The sequence below is a fragment of the Abrus precatorius genome, unplaced genomic scaffold, assembly GCF_003935025.1.
Source record: "Abrus precatorius isolate BTA unplaced genomic scaffold, Abrus_2018 Scaffold7, whole genome shotgun sequence".
Classification (NCBI taxonomy): domain Eukaryota; kingdom Viridiplantae; phylum Streptophyta; class Magnoliopsida; order Fabales; family Fabaceae; genus Abrus; species Abrus precatorius.
In genome coordinates this window covers 36,598,262-36,615,213 of record NW_020874417.1, presented here as the reverse complement: position 1 = coordinate 36,615,213, position 16,952 = coordinate 36,598,262, and the positions used below count along the sequence as shown (strand labels likewise).

Below are 16,952 nucleotides of genomic sequence, written 5' to 3'. Positions count from 1 at the left end.
GAAATACTGCATCATTTGCATGGAGGCGCAGTTAGGTACTAATTCCCATTTAATTTGAGTTGATTTTTATGGATTTGCTATTGTAACTACTTTGGTTTTTTTCATTAAATAACTAATAAAATCTTTGATACATAACAGACTCTCTTAAGCAATTGAGAGTTGAATTCAGTAATATTAGTTGTGTGTATAGAAAATACTTCGTGGAGAGAAGTATTTGGGAAAAAAATAATTTTTGACTTTAAACTGAGAGATATTCCTAGTATAAAAATATTTAAAACAGAAGAAATTAGAGAATGTATAAGCCAATTATTAAACTGACATTTAAAGCATCACCGTTCACCAAGCCAACAACTGGGAGTAATAGACTCACCCCACCTCTTGGGAGACAAAAGCCGTAATCTCCCCAATCCATGTTAAGTTAGTCGTTGAATTCCCAGCGGAAGAGTTGAGTTTTATAGACGATGAGAGAGAAACACAAGAATTTTTTTTAAAAAAAAATTTAAAGATTTATATAATATTTACAAAAAATTATTATATTAAATTTATATTACTTTATTATTTTATGATTTTTAATTTTTTATTTTAAAAAATTATGAAATTAGAAATGTTAATTGGATATATAAAAAATTAGCCTCCTTCCCTCTTTCAAATTCCAGCTCTCAAAATTCTTGGTATTTTCATGGTACGAATTTTTTTTAATTTGGTTTTAAATAAATTGTTCATCTTCCACTTTATTTGTTTTTGTTTGATTGTGACTTTTACTATTCTTTCCACTAGCAAGAGCCTGTTTGTTAACAACCGTAAACTACATTCAAACAATTCTTCATACCTATCATCAGAGGTTTTATAAAAGAAAAACCTTTTTTTCAATTGTGACAAAACTCCGATTCAACAAACTGAATCTATAAATTTTAGTTTAATTGTTTAATAAATCAACCACTTTTTCTCTTTAGATTAAAGATATTTAAAATTTAAAATGAGATATATTAATGAAAATTTGCGAGACCAAATTGATAGCATATGCACTTCTGTGAAATGGAGTTTTACTGAATTACTGAGCTTTTATATGAAAAATCCAAAACCGATGAGCTTGTCATTAACGTTTTGCTAAACAACACGATTGCTACTTGGGTCCAAAAAAAATTCTGACAGTACTTCTGGGATCATGATGGTCATTATATGTATATAGTACATGTATTATCCATTGAGAATTGAAATGTTCTGCTTAATTAATGATGGCTTCACCAGTGACTTGAAAATTTGTATATTCTACAAATTTTACAATGAAGTTGAGATCCCATTATCCTCCAACTGATCCAGGTGTGACTCTACGACAAGCCACGGTGGATCCCATTCAGCAAATAAGAACTCGCACATAATATGAATGGAAAGAAGCAATAAATGTTGCCATCGCATAAGAATCCCACCAGGATTGAGACTAGGAACCTACTAAGGGCCAAAACATCAAAATTCTTCAAATACTGATTCCGTGTTCCTTGTCACTAGAAATGTGCCAAGCTTTTCTCTTTATGCTGCATTCAATCATCATAGAACATTATATAGAAAATATTCACTAAACGTTGGTTAAAATGGACGGGGGACGAAAGAGCTGCCTTTACCTAAAATGAATTTACCGGAACTCGTCATGGTAATCATCATATTCATCTTCATCATCATTGAAAATAGCACTATAAAATACATATGGGTTTTCAATCATCTCAGTCAAAGTAAGGCGGCCATCTTTGTCAACATCTGCCTGTCATGACATTATTTCACGACTTCATACATGGTTATGGATGAAATTAATGTATGATGTTATGCAACAGATGTTGGAGTGCGTATTGAGGCATCTTTATCAACAACTGGTAGTCATAACATTATCACAATGTTTAATGAGACGTTACACAACAGATGAGGGAGTGCATGCTGAGGCTGTCATAAAGAAAATTTAATCCAATGCTGGTGTCTAGTTAAAAGCTCTTTAACATGTAAATTGAGCATACGAGAAATATATAACCCCTCCAAGAAATAGAAAGAATAGTTAAATAAAATACTTTAGAATTCACATTCACCAAAGAAAAGAAAACCATTCCCTTCTCCCTCCCAAAACAAAATATAATGGAAAGGTTGTTAATATATAATACTTTACATTGTTAAATAGAAGATATGCATCCCCACTCTCACATCAAAGTGGAAAAAAGTCCATTCCTCTCTCCTGACCCAGTATATATTCACTAAAACAAGTTTTTGTATCAGCAATGAGTGGACATAAATCTGGCTATAGTGATCCATGCACTTAAGTATATCAGAAACGAGACATTATTCAACCATAGGCACTTCAATGACTAAGAAGCACTGGCCAGCACGCTATCTCCAATAAATACCCTAAAGTGCAGCTATCAATCTACATGGCTACAGTAAGATACATTATTGATCTCAGAAATAAGTGTCATTTTAACACTGAGGATAGAGCAGATGAAGAATTGCCCTCATAACCATCAAGCTATAGAAAACTTATCAGCTTTATCAACTATATGACATTATTACTTCTGATATGTCGAGTACTGAAAGTATCTAGCAATATTTTATAAAAACTTTTCTCTCAAAAGTAAATACACCTTGTCAAGGTAAGCATAATAGATATTCACCCATCACTAGGATGTGAAGCAGAATAGAAGAAGTCCACATAGCAGGGAATCAATGACTCAAAAAGAGTTAGTAAGGGAAATGGGAGTCAGTAAGATGATTCTAACTGTAATAACCTGCTTACATGCCAGGACGATCATGAGGAAAAAAGGAAAAATCAGCTAGGTGGTTAGAAAGGAAATCCTATAAAAGGGGATGAAGCGGGAAAGAGAGAAGCAAGCAAGAATCGAGTGTGCACTTTGATGGGTTGCAGGTCTCTTGAATGGTCTTGTTATATTTTCTTTTTCTTTTATGTTTTCAAGTGTTTTCATTATCTTCCTGTTTGCTGGGAATGAGGGAGAGACTATGTTCATGAATTTGTTATTGTTATTGGGATTGGGATTCATTTCCAGTTTTAATAATCTAATACCTGGGTTTTTATCAAAAAGCACATAAAATAAATAATAAAAAAAGTTATATATGTAATCCATGTTAAGAGAATATCACTTGAATAAATAGTCATTTGCATGATCAGATGAATTCCAAGAAAGAATTGGTACATTTGCCAACAATTAGAGTGTAGATTATAAAGTTAAATACAGTACCTGTGAAATGATATACTCTGCTTGTTGCTTTGCATAATAATGCTCAGATGGATGGAGTTTCCCAATTATAGGCAGTAGTTCGACATCTGACAAGTATCTGCAAAGATGGAGATGATAACCCAAAATCAAAAGGTGGTATGCAGTATGCTATTAAGAGACTACAGGCTACCATAATGATTCAAATAAAGTAGACTAATGACAATAAAAAAGGAAAATACCCATCCCCATCTTTGTCAAGCTGAGAAAACAACACTCTAGCTGGAGCATCCATTGAATCATCAGAATGATGTGACTCATTGTGAGCTTCTTCATCATAGTTTCTTACCAAATCAAACAGCCCATGGAAAAATTCTTTAAAGTTGACCTTCCCATCTCTGTCTGAATCTCTTTCCCTGTGAGAAAGAAATGAGTAAATCAAGCAAAGGTAAGCCAAGGAAGTGATATAAATAAGCTAATTGCATACAATCTGAAAATTTTATTCATGTCAGACAAATAAAATTAACTACAAATATTGTCCCTGTTTCTAATATTTGGTATAAAAGTTGGTTAAAAAATTATTCTAATATTGAAACTTCTTCTAGAGGAGGTAAATGTCTGCAAGGAAAAAATCATTTTCAAGAACAAACCAACCAACCATACATCCATCGCTTACAAGTAATCAGCTGGGATAGCTAAACAAAGAATTGAAACATTCAACTTCAATCCTAATAGGTTGCATGGGGTTGGGTGATCACAAGAAATCCAGTCTTCAGTTCATGAGTCACAATTTTATGGAGATTAAATATCGCTTTGGGAGTTATTCAGGATATATTAAGCAACAGATACTTTAGGAACAAAAGGAAGGATATAAGAAAGATTCAAGACGAAGGATACTTTATGATAAAAAACAGTACCGCATCATAGTTTAGCAGCACTGCATATTTCTGAAGCAAACACTCATATATCCCCATCTCTCTACCAGCATTGCTGCTTAACGGAAGTTCCCCATTAAGACTAAAAAACAAGCAAATGGCAACTAGGAGTTATTTGGAATACCATTAGCTTCATACAGGCATCTACAATACCCTGATATGTTAAATACATGAGTTAGATACTTGCGTTTGGTATCCAGGAATATGATTTCAAGGATATTCAAGATACATGCCAGACATAAGATCCGACAAATTGCAGGTAACACTTACATCCCACTATGTGTGAATATAAGATGCCTGAGTAAAAGCTTTACCAATTCCTAAATTATGGATTACCATTGAAATTTCATACCAAATATCCCTTCGATAATCATCATATACCGTTGTATCTGGTAAAAATCAAAGATTACTTGTTCAACACTAACAAAGATGGGGGCATCGAAAATAAAAAAATAGCTAACCCATCAAAAGACCTCAAAGAATTTAAGCCTAAAGACCTAAACCATTTTACTTACTAGTTAGTAAGATAGCTTACCCATAAAAAAACCACAATTGCCGTCTCTGGTTCTAGGTTTTGTTTCCTTGTTCTGATCAGAGACTGAAAACTCTCTCTCTCTCTCTCTCTCTCTCTCTCTCTTTTTGGAACATAAACATTTTCCACTTATAGGCAAGTTTTCCTATTGAAGACTCTGAAGGAATGAAAGACTTGAGTTCCTACTTTTATGTTCAGTCTATTCTTGGTTTATCAGTTCCACATGTGCCCCACCTAATGTGAATTGGATTGGATTAGTTTCTATATTTCTTTTTTATTTCATGACTTGATTCCTTTTTTAGTTAGTATTATGATCTAGTATTAGTACAAATAAGGGTTAGTACTTATGTTTTGTATCACATTGTATTGTAAAAACATCACACTACACAAGAAAATATTATTCGAAGTGAATTCTCTCAATGTCCTCCCTCAACACCTAAAACCTACAATTTCAACTCTCAGGCATTACAGATTTTCACAAGATTTGGATTACCTGACTTCCTCCTTGGACAACCATTGATGAAGCTTTGGGTTTTCACTGTCAGCTGGGTGGAGAAAGCTAGAGAGCAATGGAAAAAAGAATATAAAGAAAACCATGAGCACGAACTGAGAAAGGAATCATCATGTAAACGTGCAAGCGGAGAGACAACAAGGTTTCCTGGTAAAGACTCACTCATTGAATTCAGTCAAGTTCAAAAGCCCATCTCCGTCTGCATCCGATGCATTAAAATGCTCTTCTTTCCACCAACCCATATCATAACCAAAAGACTCATTATCTGATGAAAAAAAAACAAAAAAAAAACAAAACATTCAAAACACAGTCATAAAGGTCAAAGAACCAGAAGCACAAAAGTCAAAACACAATGCAGTTCTTATACATTTGCAAAGTTATCAAAACATGTTAAGCACAAACAAGCCTGAATTCAATTCACTATCCAAAACCGCGAATTCAAAGCCAAATATGAAATAAAAGAAACCGTACGAAACAGATCTAGAAATTACAAGACAGAAGAAGGACCTGCATTCTGAACCCAACTGGGAGGATCGTACTCGGCGAAGGAAACGAAGCCATCGTGGTTCTTATCGTGGAGCTCCATCTCCCTCTGCGTGCGATGCAAGACCTCACGCTGAGCCTGGAGGAGGTTCCACAGAGTCAACTCGTGCTGAGTGACGAAGGAATCGGTGGGGTCCACGTCAATCTTGGGGAAGAGAAGGACCAACCTATTGGTGACGTTGAACTTATCCTCATCGTTGAGGTAATCCTCGGCGTCCATGAAGTCCTCCCACTCCGGTTGCGACTCGTGAGCGGGTGCAGACTCCAGTTCCGGGTGCGCGTGATGTATGTACTGCTGCTCCCATTGCTTGTCCTCGCGGTGACGCTCCAGCTCCGCCACCAGGGGGTCGAAGGCCACGGCGTGGTGGCGCGTGGGTGAGAGTGTGAAGTTCGAGCGGAGCTTCAGGCGGCGGTGGCGGTGGTTGGGGTGGTTCTTGGGGGAATATGAGAGGAACAGAAGAAGCACCACCGCTATGGTTACGTAAATCAATATCGACGCTTTTCCCATTGCTGCATTCACAACCAAAAACAGATCTCAAACTAAACTTTTCAATTCACATTTCCTTTACGCTCTCTTTCTTGAATCACATCTTCTCGTAATTCAGATTTTTACATTACTTTTTAACAGCTAACCCTCCAAATCTTGTCCTGCTCGCAACTAGGGTTTTCTTTTTTCTTTTTTCTTTTTTTGCAGGAACTTTGATTTTCGTGCTTCTTGTGATTTGTTTGAGATCAAAGAAAGAAACGCTTATCATTATTCCTCTCGAATCTTGATTAATTAATCACAACTAAATGAAATTTCTAAAAAAATAGGGTTATTATATAATTTATAAAAAAAAAACGTATTTTTTGTTGTTTTATTTCATGAAATTTCAAGTGAAAGACTTTTTATAGTTGTGTGTTTCTTTTTCTTCTTCTTTTTTTTTTTTAAGAAATACCTTCTCTAAATTATATCCATTATTATCCTTACTTAATAGTTTATTTAACATATGATAAAAGGAATTAATCAGGTTGATGAAATTTAAAATGGATCAAAGATTGATGAATTAATATCTATAATTTAACTCAAAACATAAATAATGTGTCATCGTTCATGATTGTGATGGATAAATCAATTAATCAAGGTGAAACAGTCTAATAAAGTCAAAACTGGGGGCTGGTGCTTCTTAGGACGTTGTTTATGGTGGTCAAATGTAACATTTATTACTGCTAATTTATTATATATTATGAAAATTTGTTTTATAATTATGACTTCTAATTATTGAATATTTTATTAGAAAAATTGGAGTTGGATGAAACTTTTTTGGAGAATTATTGAAAAGCAGAAGCTGATATTTCATCCTTTCTCCTATATCATTTTGCTGACAAGCTGCATAAAATCAATGCCCATGCCATGTACTTGCTAATAATGTTCCAAGAAAAAAACCAACAGGGAAACATGATTATCATTCTTATTCTTTTGGAACCTACACACCACACCTCAACTTTTGGTTGATATAGTCTCACCAGCATTTTAGCACTGAACTATCATAAATTTAAAATCCTCAATCACCCTGCAGCCATGATAGTTCAAGTGAAAATGATCTTTGAAGTTTAGCAATTTGTTGATTCCATATAGTACTTGTCTATTAGAATTAGCCACCCCTTTGCTTTTTCCTACCTTATGGGTGGAGAATTCAGAGAAGTCTTGCATCAGAAAGTTAAAATGCCAACTCATAAAGTTTTTGGGACGCATCCTCACATAAGCAGGTGTAGCTGAAAAGTATTCCAACTAATTAATCGGTGTATTTCACCCTTTACTTTTTCTAAAAGCAAACTGACAATCCATGATGCTGAAGTATTATCTTGCATAACTGTTCTTTAAGTTGCCATGTCAGTGCCTTTATATCAATCAAGATCATGGTTGATGATCCAAGGTTGAGTCATCCTGCCAAAGTGTCAAGATTCACTCCCACCTAGTTTTCATCCCTTTAAATACCTCTGGCATACATGGGATTGATCAACACAAGGGAGCATAGTTTCCTTAGTATTCTAGTATTCTCTTCCCCTAGTGCTAGTCCCCTAACAGAAACCATTATTAATCATTAAACATGCATATCTCACTTCTCCATGAGCAAGTGGTTGGAACTCCAATCATCTCAGTTACACATGATCAGCTTACAAAGACAGTTAACAGATACTTACCTGATCCTGCCTCTCAATGTCAATATTCAAACACAACATCAAAGCGAAGTAATACACACTTTCTCTTCATTTACAGATAAATTTATCAAGAAGTATGAAGGGTTTTACCAATATAGAATGCTTCTTTGTTTCAGGTAGAGTGGATTCAATTATGAACACCCTTGGAAGGAAGGCTGATAGTCTTTCACAAGGAGTCCAAGAACATGGTGAGTGTCCTAGTAAACCTTACATTTGTTTTCAACTGATAAGGCACTACACATGAAAACTCTGTCTTTTCTTTGGTGGATGGCACAGCAAAAGAGAATACTCGAAATTTTTCATTGAAAGGACTGTGATGCACTTGTGATACTACAACTAATTTTCTTCTACTTGTTATGCTTCATCAACATATCTAATTCTGTTTTTATAACTCTGAAATTGCAGTGAGACTAAGGACAAATATATCTGAAACTGTTAAGAGGAAGCTGAGCTTAGGGGCTCGAATTCTTCAAGTGGGTGGAATTGAGAAAGTTTTTAAGCAGTTTTTTAGTGTGCATGAAGGGGAGAGGCTGTTGAAAGTTTCAGTGTTATCTGTCCACCACATCTGGCCCTCTAGCAGGTCTCCTCTTCATCTCCACTGACAAGGTTGCCTTTTGCAGTGAGAGATCAATGAAAGTTTTTACTCAGAAAGGCCATATGTTGAGGACTCATTATAAGGTCAGTCATAGAGCAACATACATACACAAACCTCTTCATAGTTCTCCATTTCTATTGATCCATGATTTGTTGAAATTCTGAAAGGTATGTATTGTTATGTACAGGTTGTCATTCCACTGAAGAATATCAAGTGTGTGAATCAAAGTGAAAATGTTCAGAAGCCAAGACAGAAGTACATAGAGATAGTCACAGTGGACAATTTTGATTTCTGGTTTATGGGTGTCTTCAAATATCAGAAAACTTTTAAATATCTTGAACAGGCGGTTTCTCAAGCTTAGATGAGTATCAAAATCCTCCGTTTGGGTTGTTGTGTCAGGATTCGGGACAAACATGAAGATACAAGAGATGATCAGAAGAAACTAAGAAATGGCTGCTATCATCGAAGAAATTTGGATTTGTATCTGATAAAAGGGGCTTCACTTCATTGTGGTATCCATCCTGAGGGATATAACTTAAGGTGGACAAACGTTGTGAATGCAAGAGTTCATCATTTGGTGCTTGCTTTGTTGCAGAATCCAAGTCATATGTATTCAGTGACTGATTGGCTGATAATGCTAAGGACTTTTGCAGAAGGTATCCATCCTTGGATGGATCTATATGAGAGCTCTATGAACAGTATAAGAGTAGATCAAAGGAAAAATACATAGAAAAAGAGGAAAGAAAAATATTAGCCTCCCAAATGTACAAGTTTCAGGCACAATTAGTTATGAATTGATCATGTAAATGTTTACAGGACCAGAATTTGTATTTCAGATTGTATTCTTAACGATCAACTCTTGAATCAAAATTGTGTATAATTATTTAAATGTGAGTCTGTTTTGATTAACTAGTTTAAGTCATAAACATGAATACAAATACTTGTAGTATAATTAGTGAAATTATTTTATTAACTAGTGTTAAACTAAATTTTTACATATTCCTGTTAGTTATATAATAGAGTGACATTTGGTTAATTAAACTTATGTTTAGAGCTTGTCGTCGCATTTAGTAAATCTATTTGACCCGAATATGATTTTCTCTAGTAAAAGATATCTATGTGATTAAAAAATATATATATGTTTAGATGAAGGTAAATCCATAATAACAGAAAAAGATTGTATAGTCTAAATGATAGAGTCTACAGATATGGTGGCAATGAAGTTTGAACCTATCATCACATGTAAACTTATCTAAGCCCCTCGTGTTTTTTGTCCATTCCTAGTGGTTTGGGCTTAGTTAACTTATATTAACAAGATATTTGACTTTGACCATAACAAAAAATCTTTCCTTTAAAAATGTGATCTTGTTAATTTATACTAACAAAATATTTGCTTTATTGTCGTTAAAGTTTATTTTAGATATCTTTATTAAAATATTTATTATTATTTCATGTTTGTAATATGATAAATATTTTTTCAGTTTAAATTTATCTTGTAATCGGTTAATATTTTTTTAGTATAATTTATTTTTGGTCTTGAGAATTATGTTTTAAAGGAATCATTTTTTATTAACAAAAAAAAAGGAATAATTTTTTTAAAAATATATTTTTTAGAATGTTAAAAATATATTTGATGTGTCTATACTATTTTTAAAAATATTATACAATATTTTATGTAAATGTTCCTATATCATATTTAGTTAAAATATAACTTCTTAAGAATATTACTCACTGTGATAATTAATAATTTTTTTGAACTACTAATTAAACTTATTCAAAAATTCACAAAAAAATTGAAATTTAAAAATAAGTTTTAATATAAATTTTATAATATGAAAAGTGTGTGCATTTATGTATATGTAAAAAGAAAAAATTATATTAAAAAATAAGCTTATATGTAATATCAGAAGCTTTCGGCAGAAAATAATAAAATAAACAATATAATATAAATTAAGTTTAAACTTTAAAATGTTAAAAAATATAAAAATATACTTGCTTAAAAAATTCACGTTCTCACCCATGTATGAAAATATTTTGTTGAAAAAATCTCAATGAAAATAATAAACACGAGAATTTAATATTAGTAATTAAGACTTTTAAGTGGTTTAAAAGAAATTTGTGTTCTTAATGCAAGGCTTTTCAGTTTGAGTCTTGTTTTGTGATTGAATTATGGCAATGTTTGTAGGTTTTCATTACCTTTCATTACTGAATATTGGTTCCTTTTTGGACCAAAACGCTAATCACCACACCTTCTGACTTTGTTCTCTTTTTTAAAGGCAAATACATTAACAACAAAGATATGGTTTCTTGCTTCTTGGGTATTCAATTTAACTTTATGGGTAGATCATAGATGAAAAGGGTCTTTGAGTATCATTCGTAACTTCTTATAACTGTAAGTGTAAACCAAACCATTTGTTGGTACCCACTGGACAACTCCTACCAAATTTCGGTTCTTTCATAGTCATATATATATACACACACACACAAGAAAAAGAATGATAATCAAGGTTGCATTGTGTTTTCCTTTTCAACAGTAGCATTGTGTAATGAAGAAAGAACTTTTATCATCAGCTTTACATATGAGGCATGGGGATGATGTTGGAATGATTTGGCATTTTACTTTTCCACAAAACCTAGAACTAAAGTTAGTGTCCATTTCTGACCTAAACTAGACAAGTTCATGTTTCATATCTTTGTCTTGTATATCTTATTTATCCCTTTCCATCATATCCTTGTCAGCTATTTCACTTTATGATATAGTTTGACTCAACAAAAAGCACGCATGACTAGTGCTTGGGTTTATTTTCAATTCACACATCCACAAGCTTCATCCCTTTACTAGAATTTTTAACACATAGTTGGTCTCATATATTATATATTATAATATTATATATCTAGTTTATGTATACAATCAATGCTTATGTCACGTACGTACGTAGACTCTTCATTTTTGTTTATCTTTGTCAAATCTATCTATACCTATCATCAAGATAGGCTTCTCGAGGTGATATATCCACCTTCACAGGAATTAGTCTCCAACTGTTGGATGACAAATATTGTTGGTGAATGGTCCGTGTAGAAGTACCTCTTTCTCAGAGCTGCAATGAAAAATAGTCAACATGGAAATGATTTAGATGATTCCTTTTTCTACAAACCCAAAAACACATAAATGCAATGATTTTACTTGCCACTGATCTCAATTTCTTCAAAGACGAGTCAATCACTTAAAAACAAGATAAAGGCTTTCTATATTTTTAATCAGGGAATGCTCCTCTTATTCCTTGAGAAAAGCAAGAGATTGTGTTGTATCTCCACATCAGCATCTCCTGTGAGCTTGCCGAATACCTGCTCTTGGAGAATGTTGTGTGTATGTATCTTGACCCAATAACTTACACTTGACTTTTATTGTTGGTTGATTATGTTCTACCATGCATGTAATCCTTAGAAACTTCATAACAAATCCCAAGTCTCAACTTTAAGTTGAAAAAGTCTCAACTGTATTTTAGCTGTGAAAATATCACATTTAATATCCTTATTCAACCTTCATCCATGTTACAGAAGTGAAAATGATATTTTTGGAGGAGCATTCTGTTGATTTTCCAATAGGTCGTATACATTAGATAGTCACATGGGATACCATATCTATACTTTTTCATACTCAATCACAAGAGAATTTAGAGAAGTCCGGCATCAGAAAGTTAAAATGCCAGCTCATAAAGCCTTGATGACGCATCCTCACATAAGCAGATGTAACTGAAAAGTATTGCAACTAATCAGGGTGCTTCATCCTTTACTTTTTCTGGTTCAATTTCCTTACCCGTTTCAAAAATAGTGTGCGGTTCTCCAAAGGTTTGCATGGAAATATATTACTAGACACAGAGGATTTGTTTCCTCTCATCAACCACCATGGAATCTTGCTTCCGAAGGTATATAAATCTTTCTCTAAGCATCTAAAAACTAACCCTTAGAGGGACATTTTTAAGTTTTAAGAAGTTGACTCGGATCTTTATGAACTATCTTTTCTAAAAGCAACCAAGCAGTCCATGATGTAAAAATATTATCTTGAATAACTGTCCTTCAAGTTGCCATGCACTAACCTTTATACCAATCATGATCATGGATGATGATCCAAGGTTGAGTCATCCCACCAAGGTGTCAAGATTCATTTCCTAGTTTTCATCCCTTTAAATACCTCTTGGGAATACCCAAGACTGATCAACCCAATTGAGCATAACTTCCTCAGTAATCAAGTAGCTCAAACCATTTCTCTTTCAAAAAACAGAAACCTTGTTATTCATCAAACATGCAGAGCTCACTTCTTCATGAGCTAATTGTTGGAACCCCAATAATCTCAACTACATATGATCAGCTTCAAAAGTCAGTGAACAGATACTTACCCGATCCTGCCACTCAATATCAATATTCAACCACAACATCAAAGCAAAGTAATATTTTATTTTCCTTTACAGAGAAATATTAATTTTATTAAGAAGTTTTGATGGTTTTACTAATATCAAGAGCTTCTATGTTTCAGGTAGAGTATATTCAATTATGAACAAGCTTGGAAGGAAGGCCAACAGTCTCTCACAAGAACATGGTGAGTATCCTTGTAAATCTTAGTTATGTTTCCACGTGATAATATGGTACTGATAAGGTGCTATTATGAGTACCATGCTCAGTTTACATCAAAAGGACTGCGGTTCTAACACTACAACTAATTTTCTCCTTCCTTCATAGATCAGTTGAACTGGCTTTGTTTGGTGAACATTTCTAACTCTGCTTATATAACTCTGAAAATGCAGTGAGACTAGGGGAAAATATATCAGAAACTGTTAAGAGGAAGCTGAGCTTAGGGGCTCGAATTCTTCAAGTGGGTGGAATTGAGAAAGTGTTTAAGCAGTTTTTTAGTGTGAATGAAGGGGAGAGGCTGTTGAAAGTTTCACAGTGTTATCTGTCCACCACATCTGGCCCTCTAGCAGGTCTCCTCTTCATCTCCACTGACAAGGTTGCCTTTTGCAGTGAGAGATCAATGAAAGTGTTCACTCAGAAAGGCCACATGTTGAGGACTCATTATAAGGTCAGTCATAAAGTAACATATATACATAAATCTCTTCATAGTTCTCCATTTCTATTGATCCATGATTTGTTGAAATTCTGAGGTATGTATTGTCATGTACAGGTTGTCATTCCACTGAAGAATATCAAGTGTGTGAATCAAAGTGAAAATGTTCAGAAGCCAAGACAAAAGTACATAGAGATAGTCACAGTGGACAATTTTGATTTCTGGTTTATGGGTGTCTTCAAATATCAGAAAACTTTCAAATATCTTGAGCAGGCCATTTCTCAAGCTTAGATGAGTAGCAAAATCCTCCGTTTGAGCTTGAAACTTCTGTTGTCAGTATAAACATGAAGATACAAGAGATGATCAGAAACAAACTAAGATAAAAGGAACCTTATTGTATATATCCATTCTTCTGATCAGATGGATACATTATTTTGCCTGTGATAGCGAATGGATGTGGTTCATATCAGCTGAATTGCAGCATATTGTAGACAAACTTGGTGAATGTGAGAGTTCATCGTTGGTGCCTGCTTTGTAGCATAATGCAAGCCATTATGTATCTTTGGCAGAAGGATGCATCCAGGGACTTGCTCATGTTAGATCTCTATGAAGGGAGACTTCAGATGACAGTAGAAGAAAAGATTGAATGAAAGATAATTTGAACACGAAACTGCTAGCTGCCCAACTGTAGAAGTTTCAGGCTCAGTTACTTATGAATTGATCATGTAAATATTTTCAGAACAAGAACTTGTATTTCAGACTGTATACTTACAATCCAGCTCTTTAATCAAATTTGTATATAATTTTTTAAATGTGAGTCTGTTTTAATAAATAGTTTAAATAATTAAATGGAAGATGATAGATTAAATTGATAAAGGAAACATTCTAGTATAGTTTGTGAATATATTTAACCAACCACTGTTAATTAACTATTTTGCTTATTTCAGTTAGTTATAGTAGAGTGATACTTGATAATAGGTCAAATTATTTTGTAGGTTCCTTAATAATTATTTGGAGATTTCTAAATAAGTCTCTTTATTATCAAAGTTTGTAACTAGCTCTTTATTTTTTTAATTATTTTTATTATATCATTTTGTTAGCGTTCCATTAAATACAAAGAACCATTAAAATTCTTCAAATAATTTAAAGATTACGTTACAAGTTTAATTATACAGTAAATCTCTAAATTAATTAAAAAAATTAATCTGGTCCTGCATTTAATAGAACCTTAACGAAAATGTGGTCAAAGACGCGATTAAAAATGATTGAGAATTTTACCCAAACTTAAACTAGGTGAACTTATTTAAAAATCACCAAATAATTTTGGACTTTAGGATAATATAACCTTGATAATAAACTTAAGTTTAAGAAATTGTGGCAATGTGACCATTTATTTACCTTAATTTCCTTAATGGAGGTTGGGAAAAAGACAATTCCAAACGCTAATCATCACAGCTTCTAACTTTGTTCTTTTTAAGTTTTAATTGAGTCTACAAAAGGACAATTCCGCAAGAAATCGTGACAGGAACGTTCATTAATGGTGACTTTGTTAACACTTTTATCTTACCATGCAGCTGCTCACTTCCAACTTTTAAAACTACCATTCATCACTTTTTCAGACCATAATATCCTATCTGTGATTTTTAAAATCACATAATAATTAATTCCCAGCCTTTGGATTTACCCAAACTAGTTTTCTTTTAACAAATTATATAGATACTTACTTCTTTTAAATCTATTAAGATAAATTTATTTGCTAGGATACCATTTTTGTGAACCAAAACTATTCTGGTGAAAACAAACTTCAAGAAGAATTTGTCACCGACCAATATAAATATATAACAACGCCCTGTTTATAAAAATAGAAATATTTTGGAAAAAAGTTATTTTTTTTTTCTAAGAGAGCATTCCTTTTTCAACCCAAAATATTTCAATATGTGCAACCAAGAATATGGCCAATTCTCCAGCTTTTCTTGTTCATTTTCTTGGGTTAATAAAGTTAACTTTATGGGGAGATGATAAGGGTCTTAAAGTATCACCGATAGTTTCTTATACTTGTGAACGATTTGTTGGTACCCCCTTGATAACATGCCCAACTGATACTTGAATATGTATACAAAAAACTTGATAATCTATAAAAAGGACTAAATTTGAGCCCTCCCTCCCAATTTAAAAGCACACAACATTAATTCCTCTTTGGTAAGGTCAAGTGTGTCATACCAAAAGTAGCATAGACCCTTTAGAAACTCAAAAAAAGAAAGTGCTGAAGAAGGTGCTTTAGCCATCAGCTTTACGTGTGAAGCATGGAAATGATGTGGGAATGATTTGGCAATTTGCTTTTCCACAAAACCTTTAAGTATGTCCAACACTCTTCTCTTGCCCCTACTGCTCCCAAAAATCAATGTAAGATATTCTCAATAGCCCATGGTAGAAGTAACCCTTTCTCAGAGTTGCAAGGTAAAAAAGTCAATATGGAAATGATTATGTATGTTATGTTATTCTATTCTCTATAAACATAAAAGCAAATATAAATGCAATGGTTTATTTGCTGCTGATATCATTCTCTTCAAAATGTGTCAATCACTCAAAAACAAGCTAGAGGAATATCTACCATGTACATGGAATGCTTGCTCCCCTTTTCCCCTGGGAAAAGCAAGAGATTGTGTTGTCTCCCACATCAGCATGTAGGCACATGTCATGTCATCTTGACACGTCCCTAGTCTCACTGAACTTTAGGTTGAATAAGTCTTAACAGTATTTTAGCTTTGAACTTTCATAAATAAAATAAGTCATAAAATTATTTAACCTTCTACTGTGTTAGAGAAAATGAAAATGACATTTAACTTTGACTAATATGTTAATTGCAAATAGATCATAAATATTGGATAGTCGCACGCATAAACTTCACCATCTTTTCCTTTTTTTCCTACCTTAATCACGAGAATTTAAAGAAATCTGGAATCAGAAAGTTAAAATTCCAGCTCATAAAGCCTTGGTGATGCATCCCCACATAAGCAGATGTAACAGAAAAGTATTGCAACTAATCAGTGTTTTACTTTCTTTTGGCTTAATTTCCTTACCCTTTCCGAAAACAGAGCAGTTGTCCAATGGTTTTCATGACAACATGGCCATATACTACAAGCCACAGGTTTTATTTTCTTACTTCGATCAACAACCAAGGTATCTTGCTCCTGAAGATATATAAACCTCTTTTAAAGCCTCTTAAAACTAACCTTTCAAGGATTTAAGTTTTTAAAAAGTAGGCATGAATTTTTTTTGGCACCACCTTTATTCTAAAAGTAGCCAAACAATCCATGATGTTAAAATATTATCTTGAATAGCTGTCCTTCAAGTTGCTATGCCAGT

At 33.4% G+C, this 16,952-nt stretch overlaps 2 protein-coding genes and 1 pseudogene across 4 annotated transcripts; 2 read left to right on the top strand and 1 right to left on the bottom strand.

Moving 5' to 3' along the window:
- Positions 1–1,131: 1,131 nt before the first annotated feature.
- On the bottom strand, positions 1,132–6,347 carry LOC113872840 (reticulocalbin-2). 3 transcript variants are annotated; one of them, XM_027510685.1, is made up of 7 exons: positions 5,692–6,347; positions 5,347–5,449; positions 5,167–5,232; positions 3,449–3,622; positions 3,231–3,327; positions 1,620–1,756; positions 1,132–1,532 (listed from the first exon to the last, which is right to left on the bottom strand). In XM_027510685.1, the coding sequence occupies exons 1-6, from the start codon at positions 6,233–6,235 to the stop codon at positions 1,631–1,633; spliced, it is 1,110 nt and encodes a 369-aa protein (XP_027366486.1). In that variant the 5' UTR covers positions 6,236–6,347; the 3' UTR covers positions 1,132–1,532; positions 1,620–1,630. The 3 variants fall into 3 exon arrangements, with proteins under 3 accessions (XP_027366486.1, XP_027366487.1, XP_027366488.1); XM_027510686.1 differs by lacking the exons at positions 1,132–1,532; positions 1,620–1,756 and adding an exon at positions 1,780–1,862; XM_027510687.1 differs by lacking the exons at positions 1,132–1,532; positions 1,620–1,756 and adding an exon at positions 2,665–2,762.
- Positions 6,348–7,750: 1,403 nt separating this feature from the next.
- LOC113873253 lies at positions 7,751–9,278 on the top strand (annotated as a pseudogene).
- A 2,529-nt stretch (positions 9,279–11,807) lies between these two features.
- Positions 11,808–14,394, top strand: LOC113873390 (GEM-like protein 4). The gene is made up of 4 exons (XM_027511489.1): positions 11,808–12,969; positions 13,059–13,121; positions 13,327–13,601; positions 13,704–14,394. Exons 1-4 carry the CDS (start codon positions 12,828–12,830, stop codon positions 13,875–13,877), a joined length of 654 nt encoding a protein of 217 aa, XP_027367290.1. The 5' UTR covers positions 11,808–12,827; the 3' UTR covers positions 13,878–14,394.
- The last annotated feature ends 2,558 nt before the right edge of the window (positions 14,395–16,952 follow it).

Bases quoted from the DNA above. Each gene is read 5' to 3' on its own strand.
- LOC113872840 (XM_027510685.1), bottom strand. From the start codon at position 6,235: ATGGGAAAAGCGTCGATATTGATTTACGTAACCATAGCGGTGGTGCTT. The intron at 5,450-5,691 runs GTCCTTCTTCTG...TTTTTTCATCAG, and splicing joins CAGTTGGGTTCAGAATGCAG to ATAATGAGTCTTTTGGTTAT. The intron at 5,233-5,346 runs GTGAGTCTTTAC...ATTGCTCTCTAG, and splicing joins AACTTGACTGAATTCAATGA to CTTTCTCCACCCAGCTGACA.
- LOC113873390 (XM_027511489.1), top strand. From the start codon at position 12,828: ATGCAGAGCTCACTTCTTCATGAGCTAATTGTTGGAACCCCAATAATC. The intron at 12,970-13,058 runs GTAATATTTTAT...TCTATGTTTCAG, and splicing joins AACCACAACATCAAAGCAAA to GTAGAGTATATTCAATTATG. The intron at 13,122-13,326 runs GTGAGTATCCTT...CTGAAAATGCAG, and splicing joins CAGTCTCTCACAAGAACATG to TGAGACTAGGGGAAAATATA.